General features: G+C 50.8%; 1 protein-coding gene across 2 annotated transcripts in view; it reads left to right on the forward strand.

Annotated features, from left to right (window-relative positions):
* The window catches only part of Clip2 (CAP-Gly domain containing linker protein 2), a 90272-nt gene that overhangs the window by 48659 nt on the left and 18963 nt on the right, over positions 1-22650 (forward strand). For both annotated transcript variants that reach the window (XM_045143408.1, XM_045143409.1), the window contains exons 4-8: positions 2001-2125; positions 6227-6440; positions 7241-7438; positions 8297-8400; positions 15423-15483. In XM_045143408.1, the coding sequence (XP_044999343.1) occupies positions 2001-2125; positions 6227-6440; positions 7241-7438; positions 8297-8400; positions 15423-15483 (702 nt within the window). The remainder of the gene's footprint in view (positions 1-2000; positions 2126-6226; positions 6441-7240; positions 7439-8296; positions 8401-15422; positions 15484-22650) is intronic.

Genomic DNA, 22650 nt, shown 5'->3' on the forward strand with positions numbered 1-22650 from the left:
AGGGGCTAAGGATGTAGTTCAGTGCTTAGATGTCTTGCCCAGCATGCATAAAGCATCCATCCCCAGCACCGCATAAGACCATCAAGTTACACTCTGCCCTCTCACTGGTGGGTTCTAGGCAGATGCTCTACTGCTGAGATACAGCCTTAGTCATAAAACTACCCTGTATTAAAAAGAGAGAGATTGAGGTAGGAGTATTGTGGGTTCAAGGGCAGCCTAAGACAACATAGTTAATTCCAGGTCAGCCTGGGCTAGAGTGAGACCCTACCTGCAAAAAAGAAAAAAGAAAAAGAAAGGAAAAAGGGAGAGGGCTAGAGAGATGGTTCAGTGGTTAAGGCGCTTGCCTGTGAATCCTAAGGAACCAGGTTCAATTCCCCAGGACCCACATAAGCCAGATGCACAAGATGGTGCATGCGTCTGGGGTTCATTTGCAGTGGCCAGAGGCCCTGGCATGCCCATTCTTTCACTTTGTCTCTCTCTCATAAATAAATAAGTTAAGAGAGAAAGGGGGGGGGAGTGAGTTTGAGCTGAGCATGGTAGTGCACGCCTTTAATTCCAGCCCTTGGGAGGCAGAGGTAGGAGGATCACTGTGAGTTCAAGGCCACCTTGAGACTACATAGAAAAGTCAGCCTGGACTAGAGTGAGCCCCTACCTTGAAAAACCAAGAGAGAGAGAGAGAGAGAGAGAGAGAGAGAGAGAGAGACAGACAGGGGGAGGGAGGGAGAAAGATTGGAGATTGGTCATAGTAGGGCTTCTTGCCACTGCAAACAAACTCCAGACATATGTACCATATTGTTATTTTGTGTATTTGGCCGTATGTGGACATTGAGGAATTGAACCCCTGGCTGGTAAGCTTTGCAAGCAAGTGCCTTTAACCACTGAGCCATCCCCCACCCCCCTTTTTTTTTGGTTTTCGAGGTAGAGTTTCACTCTAGCCCAGGCTGACCTGGAATTCACTATGGAGTCTCAGGGTGGCCTCGAACTCATGGTGACCCACCTCCCTAGTGCTGGGATTAAAGGTGTGCACCACCACGCCCGGCCTTTTTAGGCTTTTACTGATAACATTCAGTAAGACTTTTTTTTACCAGGCATTGTATATGCTGTATTTCTCACAAAATCCTTTTAAAACATCTTTAATTTTTTAAAAAATTTATTTACTTGAGAGAGAAAGAGACAGAGAGAGAGTATGAGAGAGGGGGAGAATGAGTGTGCCAGGATCTTCAGCCACTGTAAATGAAATCCAGATGCATGCACCACCTTATGAATCTGGCTTATGTAGGTCCTGAGGAATTGAACCTGGGTCTTTTGGCTTTGCAGGAAAACGCCTTTACCGCTAAGCTATCTCTGCAGCCCAATATATATATATATATATTTGTTGTTGTTGTTTTTTGGAGGTAGAGTTTCACTCTAATCCAGGCTGACCTGGAATCGTTTCAGGGTGGCCTTGAATTCATGGCGATCCTCCTACCTCTGCCTCCCAAGTGCTGGCATTAAAGATGTGCACCATCACACCTGGCCCAAAACTTTTTTTTTTTTTTTAATTTACAAGCAGAGAGAAATAGAGCAACAAGAGACAGAGACAATGGGTGTGTCAGGGCCTTCAGCAGCTGCAAACAAACTCCGGATGCATCTGGCTTTACCTGGGTCCTGAGGAATCGAACCTGGGTCGTTTGGTTTTGTAGGCAAGCACTTTAACTGCTGAGCTATCTCTCCAGCCCACAGAAATCCTTTTGAGAAAAAAAAAAAAAAAAGGCCCTTTGAATGACGAAGGTGCTGAGTTTCAGAGAGGTCAGATAACTTGCCCAAGTTCACACAGCTTATAACAGAGCTCCGAGTTTGAGTTAGTGTGTCTCCAAGGCCATGTTCTTGCACATAGCAACCGTGTGACATAGCGGAGACTGTGTCCTTCCCAGCTGTCCTGGGATCTCTCCTCATCTGCCCCCTGCCCAGCTCCTCCCTGAGTCCTGTGGACCTACATCTATCTTTCCATGTGCCAACAGGTTGGTGGGACGAAGACTGGCGTGGTGCGGTACGTGGGAGAGACGGACTTCGCCAAAGGCGAGTGGTGTGGTGTGGAGCTGGACGAACCCCTTGGGAAGAATGACGGGGCGGTGGCCGGCACCAGGTATGGTGGGCTTTCCCAAGGGTTGTGTGAGGGGGTGGGGACCGGGTAGCAGAGAAACCAGAGCTGGGTACACTGCCGGACGCTACGATGGACTTGTTCCTCCTTCCTACAGCCCACCAGGATGGGAAGGGGATCATTACCCAATTTGCAAGATTAAAAAAAAAACCAAACAAACAAACCTGAGATTGGGGGGCTGGAGAGATGGCTTACCAGTTAAGATGCTTGTCCACAAAGGTTCAATTCTCTAGTACCCACGTAAGCCAGATGCACGAGCTGGTGCATGCATTTGGAGTTTGCAGTGGCTGGAAATTCTGCCACACCCATTTTCTCTCTTTTTCTCCTACTATCTGCCTCTTTCTCTCAAATAAATAAGTAAAAATTAAAAAATATTTAGGGCCAGGAGTGGTGGCACATGCCTTTAATCCCAGCACTCAGGAGGCAGAGGTAGGAGGGTTGCCACGAGTTCGAGGCCAACCTGAGACTACATAGTGAATTCCAGGTCAGTCTGAGCTAGAGGAAAACCCTACCTTGAATAACAAAACAACCAACAACAACAACAAATTCGGGGGAAAACAACCCTGAGGGCTGGAGAGATGTCTGAGTGGTTAAGAAGCTTACCTACAAAGCCAAAAGGACTCAGTTTTGATTCTCCAAGACCCATGTAAGCCAGATGCAGAAGGTGGTGCCTGCATCTAACAGTTCATTTACAGCAGCTGAAGGCCCTAGCGTCCCTATTCTCTTTATCTGCCTCCCCTCAAATAAATAAATAAACAATAAAATAAAATAAAAACAAAAACCTGAGACCAGACGTCATGGGTCAGGGTTGTAAAGTCACGGTCAGAACTAGGAACGTCTCTGTCCCATGATTCTTTCCGCGTGCCACACATTCCTGAGTGGAGGAGGCGGGAACACTGCCCTATACCAAGGGAGTGGTGTCTGATTCCCAAACCAAAGAGGGTAGACAAAGCCAGGCATGGTGCCCCGCCCCCTCACTCTGTGGGTGGGTGCGGGTGTTGACTTGTGGGTGCAGGTGTGTGTGTGTGAAGGCCAGAGGACAAATTCCACCTTAGTTGAGGTAGGTCTCTGTTCACTGCTAGCTGGCCCTTGAACTAATGAGAAATTTACATGTCTCTGCCTCTTTCTGTCTGTAGGCATACTGGTCCTACAGATGCACACTACTGTGTCTGCTTTTTTTTTTTTCTTTATTTTTTTTTTTTTTTTTTTTTTTTTTTTTTGAGTGTTTCTGTTTTCTCGAGGTAGGGTCTTACTCTAGCTCAGGCTGACCTGGAATTCATTGTGTAGTCTCAGGCTGGCCTTGAACTCACAGCAATCCTCCTACCTCAGCCTCCTGAGTTTTGGGATTAAAGGTGTGCACCACCACTCCTGGTTGTTATTTTTGCTTAATATTTTAATTTTGGGCTGGAGAGATGGCTTAACAGTTGAGGCACTTCCCTGCAAAGCCAGAGGACCTGGGTTTGAGTCCTCAGGATTCATGTAAGCTAGATGTTCGTTTGCAGCAGCTGGAGGCCCTGGTATGCCCATTCTCTCTGTCTGTCTCTCTGGCTTCTTTCTCTCAAATAAATAAATAAAAATAAACTGGGCATGGTAGCACACACCTTTAATCCCAGCACTCAGGAGGCAGAGGCCATGAGTTCGAGGCCACTCTGAGACTATATAGTGAATTCTAGGTCAGCCTGGGCTAGAGTGAGACCCTACCTCAAAAAATTGAAAAAGCAAAAAAAAATAGTAATAATAATAAATAATATATTTTAGGGCTGGAGAGATGGCTTAGAGGTTAAGCGCTTGCCTGTGAAGCCTAAGGACCCTGGTTCGAGGCTCGATTCCCCCAGGACTCACGTTAGCTAGATGCACAAGGGGACGCACGTGTCTGGAGTTCATTTGCAGTGGCTGGAGGCCCTGGCGTGCCCACTGTCTCTCTTTCTGCCTCTTTCTCTCCCTGTTGCTCTCAAATAAATAAATAAAATTAAAAAAAAATATTTAAAATAAATAAATATTTATTTTTATTTATTTATTGGAGGGAAGGACAGAAAGAAAGAGAGAATGAATGGACATACCAAGGCCTGTAACCACTGCAGGTGAACTCCAGATGCCTCCACCACCATGTGCATGTGGTTTATGTGGGTGCTAAGGAGTCAGACCTCGGTCCTTAGGCTTTGCAGGCAAGTTCCTTAACCGCTAAGTTATCTCTCCAGCCTGGCTTTTTTTTTTTTTTAATTATTTATTTATTTGAGAGCAACAGACACAGAGAGAAAGACAGATAGAGGGAGAGAGAGAGAGAATGGGCGCGCCAGGGCTTCCAGCCTCTGCAAACAAACTCCAGACGCTTGTGCCCCCTTGTGCATCTGGCTAACGTGGGACCTGGGGAACCGAGCCTCGAACCGGGGTCCTTAGGCTTCACAGGCAAGCGTTTAACCGCTAAGCCATCTCTCCAGCCCTTTTTTTTTTTTTAATATGAGTTCTGGATATCTAAACTGAAGTCCTCGTGCTTGCATGGCAAGCACTTTATCCACTGAGCCATTTGAGACCCTCATGTAGCCCAGACTGGTTTCAAAGTCGCTGTGCAGCCAGGGATGGCCTTGAACTTCTGGTCCTTCTGCCTTCACCTCTTGAGTGCTGGGATTACAGGCCTGCACCACTGCTCCCAGCTCCTTTAAGTTATTTATTTATTTAGGAAATATTTATTTTAAGAATCGGGGGAGGGGATATGGGTGCACCAGGGCCTTTAAAAGCCACTGCAAATGAACTCCAGAAGCACGCACCCCCTTGTACATTTGGCTGATGTGGGTCCTGGGGAATTGAACCAGGGTCTTTAGAATTTTCAGGCAAATGCCTTAACCACTAAGCCATTTCTCCAGCCCCAAATAATTTTTTTTTTTTTTTTTGAGGTAGGGTCTCACTCTAGTTCAGTCTGACCTGGAATTCACTATGGAGTCTCAAGGTGGCCTCGAACTCTTGGTGAGCCTCCTACCTCTACCTCCCGAGTGCTGGGATTAAAGGCATGCGCCACCACATCCAGCTTTCACCTGTTTCTTTTTAAAAAACATTTATTTGGAAGCCGGGCGTGGTGGCACACGCCTTTAATCCCAGCGCTTGGGAGGCAGAGGTGGGAAGATTGCCATGAGTTTGAGGCCACCCTGAGACTCCATAGTGAATTCCAGGTCAGCCTGGACTACACTGGAACCCTACCTTGAAAAACCAAAAGAAAAGAAATAAGATGGAGAGCCATTGAGGAAGATACCTGATATCGACTGTGGCCTACACACACACCCAGGAACACACATGCATACATACACACAGATATACCTTACACATGTGTGATCATGCATGTACACTACCCACACATGACCATGAACATACCTTACATGTTTAACTTACATGTTAACGTGCATACAGGGATACCTTACACACATGAGCATGCATATGTGCCTACACACATATGAGCATGTATACATACAAACACAGTCCGTATACATGTGGACATATGCACACATACACCCCACATGTAAGCACAAAGGCACGTATGTGCCCCTCACATGCATGTGGACACACACGTGAACACGCATCCCCATACACATGCTCCCCCAACATCCCCCATATACATGTATGTACAAAGGCATACACAATCCCTCCCACATTTGTGTGTTTTTTTTTTTTCTCCAAGGTAGGGTCTCACCCTAGCCCAGGCTGACCTGGAATTCACTATGTAGTCTCAGGGTGGCCTCGAACTCAAGGCGATCCTCCTACCTCTGCCTCCCGAGTGCTGGGATTAAAGGCGTGTGTGCTACCACGCCTGGCTCAACCTCCTACATTTGTGAACGTGCATGCACACACCCTGCAGGATACACACGTAGGTGTGACCAGAGCTGTTCACACTGTAAGCTCATGGCAGTCCCCTCCTGCCTCCGAGGTACCTCCCGAGCGCTGCGGGAGGTGGGCACTGCCACACTGTAACCCCCATCCACAGTACCTCCCCCCAGGGCATGGCCGCTGGGGTCTGTGAGATGCCTCTGTGTCTCTGAAATGGAAAAGGAGGCAGAGAGGATGTGGATAGCCCCATGGTGCATCTCTCTTGCTCCCCAGGTACTTCCAGTGCCCCCCCAAGTTTGGCCTCTTCGCACCCATCCACAAAGTCATCCGCATTGGCTTCCCATCCACCAGCCTGGCCAAGGCCAAGAAGACCAAGCGAATGGCCATGGGCGTCTCGGCGCTGACCCACAGCCCCAGCAGCTCTTCCGTCAGCTCTGTGAGCTCTGTGGCCTCCTCTGTTGGGGGCCGGCCAAGCCGCAGTGGCCTGGTAAGGGTGGAATCAGGAGTTGGGGTACTCTGATCTGTGCATGAGGATGGGGAGCGGGTCCATCTGCCCCTAGTTTGCGCTCATCCCAGGCATTCTTGAATTTGGGGTTATGGAACAAAAATTATCCAGGTATAGCCGGGTGTGGTGGCGCACGCCTTTAATCCCAGCACTCGGGAGGCAGAGGTAGGAGGATTGCCCTGAGTTCAAGGCCACCCTGAGATGACAGAGTTAATTCCAGGTCAGCCTGGACCAGAGTGAGACCCTACCTCAAACCCCACCCCCCAAAAAAAAAAATTATCCAGGTGTAGTGGCACATTCCTTTAATCTCAGCATTTAGGAGGAAGAAGTAGGAGGATCATCGTGAGTTCAAGGCCACTCTGAGACTACATGGTGAATTCCAGGTTGGCCTGGGCTAGAGTGAAATCCTACTTCAAAAAAAAAAAAACAAAACAGGCGGGCAGTGGTGGTGAACGCCTTTAATCCCAGCCCTTGGGAGGCAGAGGTAGCAAGATTGCTGAGTTTGAGGCCGCCCTGAGATTAAATAGTAAATTCCAGGTCAGCCTGAGCTAGAGTGAGACTCTACCTCGAGAAACAAAAAACCAAAAACCAGAATTAAAGCACGAACTGTGGGTGTCCCAACTCCCCTCGAGGTGAGTGGGCAGGGGCCAGGGTGTCCAGGGTACTGATAGTGGAGGACAAGATGTCCTACTGGGTCAGTAAGAGTGAGGCCAAAGAGAGCTAGATGGGTCCTAGCACCCCAGATTCCTGACAGCCGCCCGCTCCCCCACCACCCTCTGCAGCTCACGGAGACCTCTTCGCGCTATGCCCGCAAGATCTCGGGCACCACGGCCCTCCAGGAGGCGCTGAAGGAGAAGCAGCAGCACATTGAACAGCTGCTGGCCGAGAGGGACCTGGAGCGGGCCGAGGTGGCCAAGGCCACCAGCCACATCTGCGAGGTGGAGAAGGAGATCGCCCTGCTGAAGGCGCAGCATGAGCAGGTGGGCAACCTGAAGGCTGGAGGCATTACCCAAACGAGGTGGACCGAATTCGGGGACCCTGGGTATGCCAGAGAAATGCTGAGGTGTCTTTGAGCAGCACTCAGGCTCCCATTTCCAGAGGAAGCTCACAGAGACCTGGTGGTGTCCTTCGAGAATTTTCTTTTCCTTCCTTCCCTCCCTCCTTGCCTCCCTCCTTCCTTCCCTCCCTCCTTCCTTCCCTCCCTCCCTCCTTCCCTCCCTCCCTCCTTCCTTCCCTCCCTCCCTCTTTCCTTCCCTCCTTCCCTCCCTCTTTCCCTCCTTCCCTCCCTCTTTCCTTCCTTCCCTCCCTCCTTCCCTCTTTCCTTCCCTCCTTCCCTCCCTCCCCCTTCCTTTCTTTCCCAGAGAGAGAGAGAATTGGTGTGCCAGGGCCTCCAGCCACTGTAATCGAACTCCAGATGTGTGTGCCACCTACTGCTCATGTGCGGCAACTTTGCATGCTTGCATTACCTTGTGCGTGTGGCTTACACAGGATCTGGAGGGTTGAACATGGGTCGATAGACTTCGCAGGCAAGCACCTTAACCACTAAGGCATCTCTCCAGCCCCTTCCAGAGTTTTCTCTGCGTGCAGGTGTTCAGAGTGGCAGTTCCTGGGAGCATGCAGACCTGTGGGTTTTCTGAGTGGCTTCTTTTCTTCCTTGTACCCTGCCACACCCCTGCTCCTGTGTCCGGGCCACTGGCCATGCCTGGCTGTGGGTCTCAGGGAAGCAGGGGTTTCCCTGCTGATCCTCCCTGCTTCTACCCCACCCTGACCTCAGCCTGCATACCCCAGGAAGAGCGTGGTGGTGACCTGGCCCTCTTGTGGCCTTGCTTGGGGCCCAGTATGTTGCAGAGGCAGAGGAGAAGCTGCAGCGGGCGCGGCTGCTGGTGGAGAACGTGCGGAAGGAGAAGGTGGACCTGTGCAACCAGCTGGAGGAGGAGAGGAGGTACGTGCTGGGCGCCTGCCCGGCCAGAGCGTCATAACTGAGCCCATGGGGAGGCCAGCAATAGTGACACATGCTTGTGATCTCAGAGCTTGGAAGAATGAGGCAGGAGGATCAGGAATGCCAGCCCAGACTGAGCAATTTACCTAACAGACATTTTTTTCCCCAAAAAACCTTTTTGTTTGTTTTTTGTTTCTCGAGGTAGAGTCTCACTCTAGCTTAGGCTGACCTGGAATTCACTATGTAGTCTCAGGGTGGCCTCAAACTCACAGTGATCCTCCTACCTCTGCCTCCCGAGTGCTGGGATTAAAGGCGTGCGCCACCACTGCCCGCCTGTTTGTTTTTTTTTTGAAGTAGGATTTCATTCTAGCCCAGGCCAACCTGGAATTCATTTTATTAACATGACCTCATTAGATTTGTAGGATTTTTTGTTTTTTAAAGTAGGGTTTCACTCTAGCTCAGGCTGACCTGGAACTCACTCTGTAGTCTCAGGCTGGCCTTGAACTCCATGACATTCTCCTTCCTCTGCCTCCCGAGTGCTGGGATGGAAGGCGTGCGCCACCCTGCCTGGATCCCAAAAACTTTTTCTAAAAAACTTATTTTCGGGGCTGGAGGGATGGCTTAGAAATTAAGGCATTTGCCTGCAAAGCCAAAGAAACCAGGTTAGGCCCTTTCAAAACAGTCTACATTCTTCCTGTTGTCCAGTTGCAATGGTTCAAATCTCTCATACAGTTGCAATTGAACAGGCAGCAGTTTTGGCCCAAAGATTTCTTTCTGTGCCATATTCCTCCACTCACACCAGGCCATTTCTATGCAATGCAACCCTGCACAACTTCACAGGACATGGGTATAGCAGCAAGCCTCTCACACAGACTGCTTCTAGCCCAGTGCAGGCAAAGCTCTTTCTCACCCTCATAAGCCAAATCCCACAGTCCACGGTTCTTACTGCATTCAGGTCTTTCAACTCTGACAGAATAGTCCACCGAGCTGTACTTACAGCACTGCACAGCATTTCTTAGGCCAAGATTTCAAATCCTTCCACATTCCTCTTGCAAATGAGCTCCAAAAGACCAAAGCCACACAGTCAGGTATCTGACAGCAAATGACCCCATTCCTGGTGCCAATATTACTCTTGTAGTCAGGTTTGCATTGCTGGCAGAAATCACCTGACCAAGAGCAGCTTAGAAATCACCTGACCAAGGGCGGTTTAGGCATTTGCCTGTGAAGCCTAAGGACCATGGTTTGATTCCCCAGGATCCATGTAAGCCAGATGCACAAGGGGCATAAGCATCTGGAGTTTGTTTGTAGCGGCTAGAGGCTGTGGCATACCCATTTTCTCTTTCTCTCTATCTGTCTCTTTCTCTCTCTCAAATAAATAAATTAATTAAAATACATTAAAACAGATGGAGAGAAAGAGAGCAAGCGAACTGGGCTGGGCGTGGTGGCACACACTTAGTCCCAACACTTGGGAGGCAGAAATAGGAGGATCGCCATAAGTTCAAGGCCACCCTGAGACTACATAGGGTATTTCAAGTCAGCCTGGACCAGGGTGATAACCTTGAAAAACCAAAGAGAGAGAGGGGGAGAGAGCTGGAAGCACAAAGTGGTGTTTTTTTGTTTTTTTTTTTAATGAGTTTCTGGGGGAAAGGAGTGTGTTTGGGTGCAGAATACACAGAGAAGGGAGGGAGGCGATGGGCATGGAAGGCAAGAAGGTGTCTAGCTCTTCAAGGTCTCTAGGTGGGAGGGGCTGTTCTGCCCTTAGATGGGACCCCTGGCAACAGGGGGCTGGTCTTGTTTTCCTACCTGGCCCTGGTTCTTGGCAACAGGGAACTCCTAAAGTGACCACATCTATGCTCTGATAGGGACATCGGTCTCCTCTCCATACAGGCATGTTGGAAGGGTCGTGTCCATCCATTCCTCTCCCTCCCTCATTTCCTCTGGGATCAGTGTCTCAGAATGTAGCTGAGGTTGGCCTCCAACTCATTACTCTCCTGCCTCCCCCTCCCCCAGTGCATGCCCATCAATTTCCAAGGCTGCTCTGGGAGGCAGCCAGAAGGGTTCCCACTCTGCTCTCCCAGATAAGCCCCTGCCAACATCAAGGACAGGAGGCCTCTAGTGTTCCCAGAGAGCCATGAGGAGACCAAGGCCCACTCTACCTCACATAAGACCCCAGCCAAAGACACAGGTCTGCCTCAGCCCTAGGTGTTCTGGTGGGACACGGAGCTTGCTGTATCACCTCCTAGCCTCCCGTGTTGGCGGAGACCCCCAGCCATGGCACCTCCAACTTGCATCTGTTTTTGGGCTGCTCAGCCAAGGCCTGTGGTTACTGTCTCTCTGGGAAGGATGAGGGTTTATTTATATCCATTGGAGACAGGCATACAGGGCCCACACATTTGGTTACCATGGCAACACACTTGATGCAGAGAAACAAAAACAAGCTGGGGAGATGGCTCTGTAAGGAAATCACTCGTCCCAAAAGCATAAGGACCTGAGCTGGGGTCCCCAGTACCCACACAGTAACTGGGTGTGGGGGCACACACATCTGCAATCCTGTGCTGGGGAGGTGGAGACAGCAGGATCCCTCAGTAGCTTATCTAGCTATATCCGGGAGCTCTGGATTTAGTAGAGGCCCTGGCTCAAAGGATAAAACAGAGCAACTGAACAGAATACCTGATGTCCACCCCTGGCCTCTACATGAATAAATAGACAATTTTTTAAAATTATTTTTTATTTATTTATTTGAGAGCGACAGACACAGAGAGAAAGACAGATAGAGGGAGAGAGAGAGAATGGGCGCGCCAGGGCCTCCAGCCTCTGCAAACGAACTCCAGACGCGTGCGCCCCCTTGTGCATCTGGCTAATGCGGGACCTGGGGAACCGAGCCTCGAACCGGGGTCCTTAGGCTTCACAGGCATGCGTTTAACCGCTAAGCCACCTCTCCAGCCCTAAACAGACAATTTTTGAAGTATAATTTATTTAATTATTTGAGAAAAAGGCAGAGAGAGCCGGGTGTGGTGGCACATGCCTTTAATCTCAGCACTTGGGAGGCAGAGGTAGGAGGATTGCTGTGAGTTCGAGGCCACCCTGACACTCCATAGTGAATTCCAGGTCAGCCTGAGCTAGAGTGAAACCTTACCTCGAAAAACCAAAAAAAAGAAAAAAGAAAAAAGAAAAGGAAAAGAAAAAGGCAGAGAGAGAGAGGAGACAGAGAGAATGGGCATGCCAGAGCCTCTAGCCACTGCACATGTATTCCAAATGCATGTACCACCTTTTGTTTTTTAAAAAAACACATTTTATTTATTTATTTGAGAGAGAGAGAGAGAGAGTGAAACAGAGACAGAGAGAATGGGCACGCCAGGACATCCAGCCACTGCAAACAAACTCCAGACAAATGTGCCCCCTTGTACATCTGACTTACATGGGTCCTAGAGAATAGAACCGGGATCCTTTGGCTTTGCAGGCAAACACCTTAACCCCTAAGCCATCTCTCCAGCCCTGTATGTACCACCTTTGTGCAGCTTTATGTGGGGGAATCAAACCTGGGCCCTTAGGCTTTACAAGCAGGCACCTTGACTGCTGAGCTATCTCTCTAGCCTGTTATTTTTTTTTTTTTTTTCAAAGTAGGGTTTTACTCTAGCCCAGGCTGACCTGGAATTATGTAGTCTCAGGCTGACCTCAAATTCACAGTGATCTTCCTACCTCTGCCTCCCAAGTGTTGAGATTAAAGGTGTGCACCACCATGCCCAGCTCCCATGATTTCTTAAAATATTGAATAACCTAGATTGTTTCTTTATTCGTTTTAAGCAAAAGGTAGTGCATAAATTTTTGAAATATATTTTATTTATTTATTTGAGAAAGAGAGAGAAAGAGGCAGAGAGAGAGAGAGAGAGAGAGAATGGGTATGCCAGGGCCTCCAGTCACTGCAAATGAACTCCAGATGCATGCACCTCCTCATGCATCTGGCGTAATGGGTCCTGGGGATTCGAACCAGAGCCCTTTGGCTTTGTAGGCAAATGCCTTCATCACTAAGCCTTCTTCTCCAGCCTGTGCATAAAATTTGTAAAAGCCCAATTTTGGGGCTGGGGAGATGATTCATTGGAAAAAGAAAAACAAAACTTTCTGTGTCTGTTTGTATACCCAGAACTCATGTAAAACTGGATATAGCAGGGGCTGTATATAATCCCAACCTATGGTGAGATAAGAGACAGAGAAAGAATTCCTAGACACTATAGGGCCAGGCCTGATGTGCACAGCAGGAAATGAAACCCAGCCTCAAAGTGGCAGGTGAGGACCAACCCCCTCGGCTGTCTGACCGCCACCCAGGTACCATGGCACTTGAGCACCTAGTGATCCTTAGCAAATTCACGTACACGTAAACATAAAACGAAACACCTAGCTCTTTTTTGGCAGGGTTTTGCTCTAGCCCAGGCTAACCTGGCATCTCAGAGTGGCCTTGAACTCAAGGCAATCCTCCTACCTTGGCCTCCCAAGTGCTGGGATTAAAGGCGTGCCACCACCATGCCTGGCTTCAGTTCTTTTTTTGAAATATTTTATTTTTCTTTATTTGTTTACGAGAGAGAATGAGAGAGCAAGAGAGACAGAGGGAGAATGGTCGCACCAGGGCCTCTAGCCACTGCAGATGATCTCCAGATGCATATGCCACCACCATGTGCATCTGGCTTACGTGGGTTCTGGGGAAATTGAACCTGGGTCCTTAGGCTTTGCAGGCAAGTGCCTTAACCACTAAGCCATCTCTCTAGCCTAACACCAACTTCTTGGAAGGCATCACGGGAGCCTGGGCTTTGGGTCTCAGTTGCCCCATAAGGGCTATTTGTGCTGACATCAGGAGGTTCCAGGAGTGGTGGGTCTGTGTGTCTCTCCTGGGCGGGCTCAGCGTGTGTATGGATGAGCAGCAGTTTCATCTCACAGACTAGGAAGTGGAGCCGGGGCCTTGTGTGTGTGTGTGTGTGTGTGTGTGTGTGTGTCCGTGCTTGTGCATGTGTGCACTCGCACACACGCATGTCCTGACCCTCATGTGGAGACCTGAACCCTGCTCTTCAAGCTCGGGTAGCAAGTGCCTTTAACCACAGAGTTCCAGGGACTGGAGACTTCAGCCCTGGGTTGAGGCCCACAGTTGAGGATGGAGACAGCAAGAAGCTTACTTTGTCTTCCCTTCCTCCTCCTCCACCCTCACAGACAGGCCTGTGGCACTGTGCTTCCACTTACTTACAAGCCACTGTCCTTCCTTTATTTTGTTTTATATTTATTTGTTTATTTAGTTAGTTCGTTAGTTTTTTGAGGTAGGTAGGGTCTCACTCTAGTCCAGGTTGACCTGGAATTCGCTATGCAGTCTCAGGGTGGCCTCGAACTCACAGTGATCCTCCTACCTCTGCCTCCCGAGTGCTGGGATTAAAGGCGTGCGCCACCACACCCAGCCTGAATTTTTATTTTTTATTTTAGAGAGAGCTAGCAAGAGAGAGACAGGGAGAGAGAAATGGCACACCAGGGCCTTGGCCAACTGCAGCCGAACTCCAAATGGTTGCACCACCTAGTGGGCATGTGTGGCCTTGCACTTGTCCCATCTTTGTATGTCTGGCTAATATGGGATCTGGAGAGTTGAACTTGGGTTCTTAGGCTTTCCAGGAAAGCACCTTAACCGCTAAGTTACCCCTCCAGCCCTCTTTTTGTTACTTTTTTTGGGGGGAGGGTTGAGGTAGGGTCTCACTCTAGTTCAGGCTGACCTGGAATTCACTCTGTAGTCTCAGAGTGGCCTTGAACTCACAGCGATCCTCCTACCTTTGCCTCCTGAGTGCTGGGATTAAAGGTGTGCACCACCACGACTGGCTTATTTTTCTTTCTTTTTTGTTTTTTTAATTATTTACTTATTTGACAAAAAGAGGCAGAGAGAGTGAGAGAGAAAGGGAATGGGCATGCCAGGGCCTCCAGCCGCTGTAAACGAACTCCAGATGCATGTGCCACCTTATGCATCTGGCTTATGTGGGTCCTGGGGAATCGAACCTGGGTCCTTTGGCTTTGCAAGCAAGTGCTTTAACTGCTAAGCCAGAGAGAGAATTGGCACATTTCCAGCCACTGCAATCCAACTCCAGACACCTGCGCCACCTTGTGCACCTGTGCAACCTTGTACATGCGTCACCTTGTGCGTCTGGCTTATGTGGGATCAGGGGAATCAAAGCTGGGTCCTTAGGCTTTGCAGGCAAGCACCTTAACCACTAACCCATCTCTCCAGCCCCATCCTAGACTCTTACTGGGAGAATCTAGGCAGGCAATTCACTGCTGAGCCACGGCCCCAGCCCCTCACTGGGGGATTCTAGGCTGGTGCTCTACCACTGAGCCACACCCCCAGCCCCTCACTGGGGGATTCTAGGTAGGAGCTCTACCACTGAGCCACGCCCCCAGCCCCTCACTGGGGGATTCTAGGCAGGAGCTCTACCACTGAGCCACGCCCCCAGCCCCTCACTGGGGGATTCTAGGCAGGAGCTCTACCACTGAGCCACGCCCCCAGCCCCTCACTGGGGGATTCTAGGCAGGAGCTCTACCACTGAGCCACATCCCCAGCCCCTCACTGGGGGATTCTAGGCAGGAGCTCTACACTGAGCCATGCCCCCAGCCCCTCACTGGGGGAGTCTAGGCAGGAGCTCTACCACTGAGCCACGCCCCCAGCCCCTCACTGGGGGATTCTAGGCAGGAGCTCTACCGCTGAGCCACGCCCCCAGCCCCTCACTGGGGGATTCTAGGTAGGAGCCCTACCACTGAGCCACGCCCCAGCCCCTCACTGGGGGATTCTAAGCAGGGGCTCTACCGCTGAGCCACGCCCCTAGCCCCTCACTGGGGGATTCTAGGCAGGAGCTCTACCACTGAGCCACGCCCCCAGCCCCTCACTGGGGGATTCTAGGCAGGCGCTCTACCCCTGAGCCACGCCCCCAGCCCCTCACTGGGGGATTCTAGGCAGGAGCTCTACCACTGAGCCACATCTCTACCACCTCTGCTTCTCTCCCTCCCCACAGGAAGGTGGAGGATCTGCAGTTCCGGGTAGAAGAAGAATCCATCACCAAAGGAGACTTGGAGGTAACTGGCACATTCCCTCCCCCCTCTCGCCCAGCACCCTAAGCTCACCCCCTCTCTGTGGAAAATGACCTTGGAGTCCAGGAAGCAAATCTTGTCCTCTCTGGATAACAAGGGAGAAACAAGGAGGAATTAAAGGTTCTTCCTGCTGCAGGAATTGGAGTGGGGTGGACCTTGCAGCATTGGAGTATCCGAAATGGGGGTGACTGTGTCGTGGCTGGAGGTTTGGGACTGGACAGATGTATGGGGGTGACTGTGTCGTGGCTGGAGGTGTGGGACTGGACAGATGTATGGGGGTGACTGTGTCGTGGCTGGAGGTGTGGGACTGGACAGATGGAATCCAGTGACAGGACGGGTACTGACCTGAGGATATAGTAGCCAATTTCCTCATGTCCTTTAGGCTTTTAGGTCAGCTGGGATCCCAGGTTCAGGCCTGGTTGAAAGTATCACACAGAGGCCTGGAATTTATAGGTAGCAGAGCTGTGGCTGGGGAAGGCAGAGACACATGCCTAAGATGTGTAGCAAATTAGCATCTTTGGGGACCAGGGACCAGGACACCCAGCTCCTGTCCCCGCACATAGCTTGGAGCCTGGTGTCTCCTCTCCGTTATGTCATTTGTATGTAAACTGGTATGAACACAACTTGGAACTCTTCCTTCTGCAACCAACCCACCCTGCTGAGCTAGGGACTGGGGGATGCAGGTCAACTGCTAAGGCATCGAACCCTGTCCTCCAGAAGCCTATAGAGACATTCAGGCTGAGGACGCCGCCCTAGAGTGGGGAGAAACATCTTGCTGCTGTCTGTATGTCTTGCTCCTCCTTGGGAGATGCTGAAAGACAACGACACCCTAGAGATGTCAAACAGGATAGGGAACAGCCAGTTCAGACCCTCTCCATACTGGCTCTAACTGGCCTCTAGCAGACTCTTCCTATTCTGGGCCTAAGTTTCCTCATTTGTAAAGTGAGGCAGTTGAATCCCTTCATGGGTTCTCAGGCGGGAGTGTTCATCCCCTGGAGGGCTTGCTTAAACACAGATCTGAAACCCGACCATCTGCATTTCTGACAAGTTTTCAAGGTATGCCATCTGGAGACCTTGAGAGTCACATGTCGGTCATTTCTGTGCTCCACTCAGAAATCAGTTTGAGAGGGGCTAGAGAGATGGCTCAGTAGTTAAGGCACTTGCCTGTGAAGCCTAAGGACCCGGTTCGAGGTTCGATTCCCCAGGACCGATGTTAGCCAGACGCACATGGGGGCGTACATGTCTGGAGTTCGTTTGCAGTGGCTGGATGCCCTGGCGCGCCCATTCTCTCTCTCCCTCTCTCTGTCTCTTTCTCTCTTTGTCTGTCACTCTCAAATAAATACATAAATAAAAATAAAATAAACAAATTTCTTTTAAAAAAAAGGAAATCAGTTTGATAGCCAGGCACCATTCCTTACCACTTATCCTCAGGAGAAAATCGGATTGGTCTCAGGTCAGCCAATGGGATGGCAGGCGTTGATCTGGTCAGCCAATGGGATGGCAGGCGTTGATCTGGTCAGCCAATGGGATGGCAGGCGTTGATCGGGTCAGCCAATGGGATGGCACGCGTTGATCAGGGGACTACTACAAATCCAAAGGGCATGGCTGAGAAAGGTAAGTGCCTGCACATGATGACAGACAGTCAGTGCTGTTCTGACTTCTCATTTTACAAGCCTGGATTCATGGCAACCCGGAATGGGTTGACCCAAGTTCCGGTGAGCTTTAACATGTCTTCTTGTTTGTTTAGTTTTGTTTACTGTTCTCTCTTCATTCTTTCTTTCTGTTTTTTTTTTTTATGTTTTTGTTTTTGTTTTTTTGAGGTAGGTTCTCAGTCTAGCCCAGGTTGACCTAGAATTCACTCTGTATTCTCAGGGTGGCCTCGAACTCACAGTGGACCTCCTACCGCTGCCTCCTAAGTGCTGGGATTAAAGGCGTGCACCACCATGTGCCTGTCTTTCTTTCTTTCTTTCTTTCTTTCTTTCTTTCTTTCTTTCTTTCTTTCTTTCTTTCTTTCTTTCTCTCTCTCTCTCTCTCTCTCTCTCTCTCTCTCTCTCTCTCTCTTTCTTTCTTTCTTTCAGTTAGGATCTCACTCTAGCCCAGGCTGACCTGAAACTCAGTGATCCTCCTACCTCTACCTTTTTTTTTAAATTTTTTAAATTTTTATTTGCATTTTCCATGATTATAAAAAAAAATCCCATGGTAATTCCCTCTACCTCTACCTCTTAAGTGCTGGGATTAAAGGTGTGGGCCACCATTTCTGGCCTTTTATTCCCTTTCTCTTTCTCTTTCTCTCTTTTAATTTTTTTTTTTTTTTTTGAGGTAGGGTCTCACTGTAGCCCAGGCTGACCTGGAATTCATTCACTATGGAGTCTCAGGTTGGCCTCGAACTCACGGCGATCCTCTGCCTCCGCCTCTTTGTCAAGGTCTTTCTGTGTAGCCTGAGCAGACCTGACCTGAAATTTAACAATCCTCCCGCCTCATCAGCCTGCTGAATGCTGGCGACTGCAGGCATGTACCATTCACTGTGGCGGTCATAAAAGCCAAAACCAGTGCTGGGATTATATACAGTCCCTGCTATACCCAGCTTTACATGAGTTCTGGGTATACAAACAGACACATGTACAACCGAGGGGGTTGGTCCTCACCTGCCACTTTGAGGCTGGGTTTCATTTCCTGCTGTGCACATCAGACCTGGCCCTATAGTGTCTAGGAATTCTTTCTGTGTCTCTTATCTGACATTCCTTTGCAACAGAAAGAGACCCTGATGTGCCCTTACACACCCACAGACGTGCAAATAAATAAATACGTGTTTTTAACAACAGACCCAATCTTGCCGGGCATAATGGCGCACACCTTTAATCCCAGAAACCCAGGAGGCAGAGATAGGTGGATCACAATGAGTTCAAGTCCAGCCTGAGACTTCATAGTGAATTCCAGGTCAGCCTGGGCTAGAGCGAGACCCTATCTCAAAAAAACAAACAGGGAGAGAGCGAGAGTGCCTATCTTGAACAAGGTGGAACACAGATACTTCAAAGTTGCCCTCTGACCTCCACACTTGCACTGTAACACATGTACCCATACATACACACACACACCAGGAAATTGAACAAAAAAGTTAATGACTAATAAATAAGGCTGGAGACATAGCTCAGTGATGGAGTCTAGGCTAGTGTGTTACCATTGCACATGCCCCAGCCCCTCACTGGGGGATTCTAGGCAGGAGCTCTTCCACTGAGCCACACCCCAGTCCCTCACTGGGGATTCTAGGCAGGAGCTCTTCCACTGAGCCACACCCCCAGCCCCTCACTGGGGATTCTAGGCAGGAGTTCTACCACTGAGCCACGCCCCCAGCCCCTCACTGGGGGATTCTAGGCAGGAGCTCTTCCACTGAGCCACACCCCAGCACCTCACTGGGGGATTCTAGGCAGGAGCTCTACCACTGAGCCACACCCCAGCACCTCACTGGGGGATTCTAGGCAGGAGCTCTGCCACTGAGCCACACCCCAGTCCCTCACTGGGGATTCTAGGCAGGAGCTCTACCACTGAGCCACACCCCAGCACCTCACTGGGGGATTCTAGGCAGGAGCTCTGCCACTGAGCCACGCCCCCAGCCCCTCACTGGGGGATTCTAGGCAGGAGCTCTACCACTGAGCCACGCCCCCAGCCACTCACTGGGGGATTCTAGGCAGGAGCTCTACCACTGAGCCACGCCCCCAGCCCCTCACTGAGGGATTCTAGGCAGGAGCTCCACCACCGAGCCACGCCCCCAGCCCCTCACTGGGGGATTCTAGGCAGGAGCTCTACCACTGAGCCACGCCCCCAGCCCCTTACTGGGGGATTCTAGGCAGGAGCTCTACCACTGAGCCACGCCCCCAGCCCCTCACTGGGGATTCTAGGCAGGAGCTCTACCACTGAGCCACACCCCAGCACCTCACTGGGGGATTCTAGGCAGGAGCTCTACCACTGAGCCACGCCCCAGTCCCTCACTGGGGATTCTAGGCAGGAGCTCTACCACTGAGCCACACCCCAGCACCTCACTGGGGGATTCTAGGCAGGAGCTCTACCACTGAGCCACGCCCCCAGCCCCTTACTAGGGGATTCTAGGCAGGAGCTCTACCACTGAGCCACGCCCTCAGCCCCTCACTGGGGATTCTAGGCAGGAGCTCTACCACTGAGCCATGCCCCAGTCCCTCACTGGGGATTCTAGGCAGGAGCTCTACCACTGAGCCACGCCCCAGCCCCTCACTGGGGATTCTAGGCAGGAGCTCTACCACTGAGCCACACCCCAGCACCTCACTGGGGGATTCTAGGCAGGAGCTCTACCACTGAGCCACGCCCCAGTCCCTCACTGGGGATTCTAGGCAGGAGCTCTACCACTGAGCCACACCCCAGCACCTCACTGGGGGATTCTAGGCAGGAGCTCTACCACTGAGCCACGCCCCCAGCCCCTTACTAGGGGATTCTAGGCAGGAGCTCTACCACTGAGCCACGCCCTCAGCCCCTCACTGGGGATTCTAGGCAGGAGGTCTACCACTGAGCCATGCCCCAGTCCCTCACTGGGGATTCTAGGCAGGAGCTCTACCACTGAGCCACGCCCCAGTCCCTCACTGGGGATTCTAGGCAGGAGCTCTACCACTGAGCCACACCCCAGCACCTCACTGGGGGATTCTAGGCAGGAGGTCTACCACTGAGCCACGCCCCCAGCCCCTTACTAGGGGATTCTAGGCAGGAGCTCTACCACTGAGCCACGCCCTCAGCCCCTCACTGGGGATTCTAGGCAGGAGCTCTACCACTGAGCCATGCCCCAGTCCCTCACTGGGGATTCTAGGCAGGAGCTCTACCACTGAGCCACACCCCAGCCCCTCACTGGGGGATTCTAGGCAGGAGCTGTACCACTGTGCACTTTATGGTGTGCTGAGGATTGAGCCCAGGTCTTTGTGTTTGCTAGGCAAGCACTCTACCAATATATTTATGTATGTATATGATTTTGTTTTGTTTTGTTTTTCGAGGTAGGGTCTCACTCTAGCCCAGGCTGACCTGGAATTCACTATGTATTCTCAGGGTGGCCTCGAACTCACAGCAATCCTCCTACCTCTGCCTCCCGAGTGCTGGGATTAAAGGCGTGCGCCACCACGCCCGGCCCAGTTTATGATTTTTTTAAATATATTTTTTTTATTTGGGAGAAGGAGAGAATGGGCACGGCAGAGCTTCCAGCCAGTGCAAATGAACTCCAGATGCATGTGCCCCTTTGTGCATCTGGCTTATGTGGGTCCTGGAGAGTTGAACCGGGATCCTTTGGCTTTGCAGGCAAGTGCCTTAACCACTAAGCCGTCTGTCCAGTTCTATGATTTTATTTTAAAGGCAGGGTCTCATTCTAGCCCCAAGCTGGCCTTGAACTCACAGCAATTCTCTGACCTCAGGCTCCTGAGTGCTGGGATTAAAGTCGTGCTCCATCATCCTCAGCTTCCTAGATGAAATTTTTCTTTTGAGGCAAGTTCAACAGACTGTTTTTATTTTTTCGAGGTAGGGTCTCATTCTGGCCCAGGCTGACTTGAAACTCACTGTGTAGTCTCAGGTTGGCCTCGAAGTCATGGCAATCCTCCTACCTCTGCCTCCCGAGTGCTGGGATTAAAGGCATGCACCACCATGCCCAGCTCAACTGGCCTTTTTTTAAAAAAAAATTTTTATTTTAAAAATTTTATTTTTTTGTTTATTCTTATTTATTTGAGAGTGACACAGAGAGAAAGAGGGAGACAGAGAGAGAGAGAATGGGCACACCAGGGCTTCCAGCCACTGCAAACGAACCCCAGATGTGTGTGCCCTCTTGTGCATCTGGCTAATGTGGGTCCTGGGGAATTGAGCCTCGAACTAGGGTCCTTAGGCTTCACAACCAAGGGCTTAGCTGCTAAGCCATTCTACAGCCCTTTTTCTTTTTTGATTTTCAAGGTAGGGTCTCACTCTGGCCCAGGCTGACCTGGAATTCACTCTGTATTCTCAGGGTGGCCTTGAACTCATGGCGATCCTCCTACCTCTGCCTCCTGAGTGCTGGGAATTAAAGGCGTGCGCCACCATACCTGGCTGGCCGTTTCTTTCTTTCTTTTTTTAATGTAAGAGAGAGAATTGGCATGCCAGGTCCTATAGCCACTGTAATCAAACTCCAGACGCATGTGCCACCTTGAGTATTTGTGTCACGTGGGATGTGGGGAATGAAGCCTGGGTCCTTTTAGGCTTTGCTGGCAAGTGCCTTAACTGCTAAGCCATCTCTCCCGCCCCCTAGATGCGACTTTTAAAAAGTACTTTTATTCCCATGTGTGTATGTGGTGGTGGTGGGGCTTCTTGCCCTGCAAACAGATATCAAACTCTGCCCGTTTTTGTGCCTGTCTTTCCATGGGTCCTGGGGAAGAGAACCCAGGGTAGCAGGCTTTGCAAGCAAGTGCTCTTAACTGCTGAACCGTCTCCCCTGCCCCTAAAAGTGCTTTTGCTCTCCCGTCAGTGAAATGCACAGGCGCTGGGCCCACGGGTGCTCGCGGCTACTTCTGAAGCTGCCCTGTCAGTGACTGTCAGTGACAGCCTCGGCCCCCGGAGAAGCTTCCAGAATGTCACTGTTTGTACAGAGTGCTTCTGTTGGCTAAGCCTCTCTTCAAGATCAGACTCTCACCAGGAAGAGAATCCTGTCACCTTCCCCTAAGTTGAAACTGGTTTTCTGGCTGGTCCCCCGGAGGTGCCCCCGTGTGTGTACCCTCCTCACCACCACCACCCCCATTCTTCCTTCCAAAGCTCCACCACAGGCCATCTAAATGCCAGCCCTGTGCCACTGAGAATGTCGGGCTTTGTTCGTGCATGAAACGGGGAGGGGGGCTGTGCAGCCAGGACAGAAGTGCTGTTGTTCTTGGTGGCGACCAGGCATCCTCTACAGGGCCACAGCCAGTGACAGAGCTAGTCTCCTGGCAGGCGGTGGGAGTCACATCTCGGCCTCCAACCATGAGGCCGGGCCAGGACACTCAGGATGCTGTGGGCTAGTCAGGCATGGTAGCAGAAGTCTTGTCATCCCAGCACTAAGGAAGCTGAAGCAGGAAGTGTAGGTTCGAGGTCAGCCCGGGTTACATAGAGAACTCCAGGCGGCGTACATATGCATGGTGGTGCGTGGCTGTA

This window comes from Jaculus jaculus, chromosome 2 (assembly GCF_020740685.1).
Source record: "Jaculus jaculus isolate mJacJac1 chromosome 2, mJacJac1.mat.Y.cur, whole genome shotgun sequence".
Taxonomy (NCBI): Eukaryota; Metazoa; Chordata; class Mammalia; order Rodentia; family Dipodidae; genus Jaculus; species Jaculus jaculus.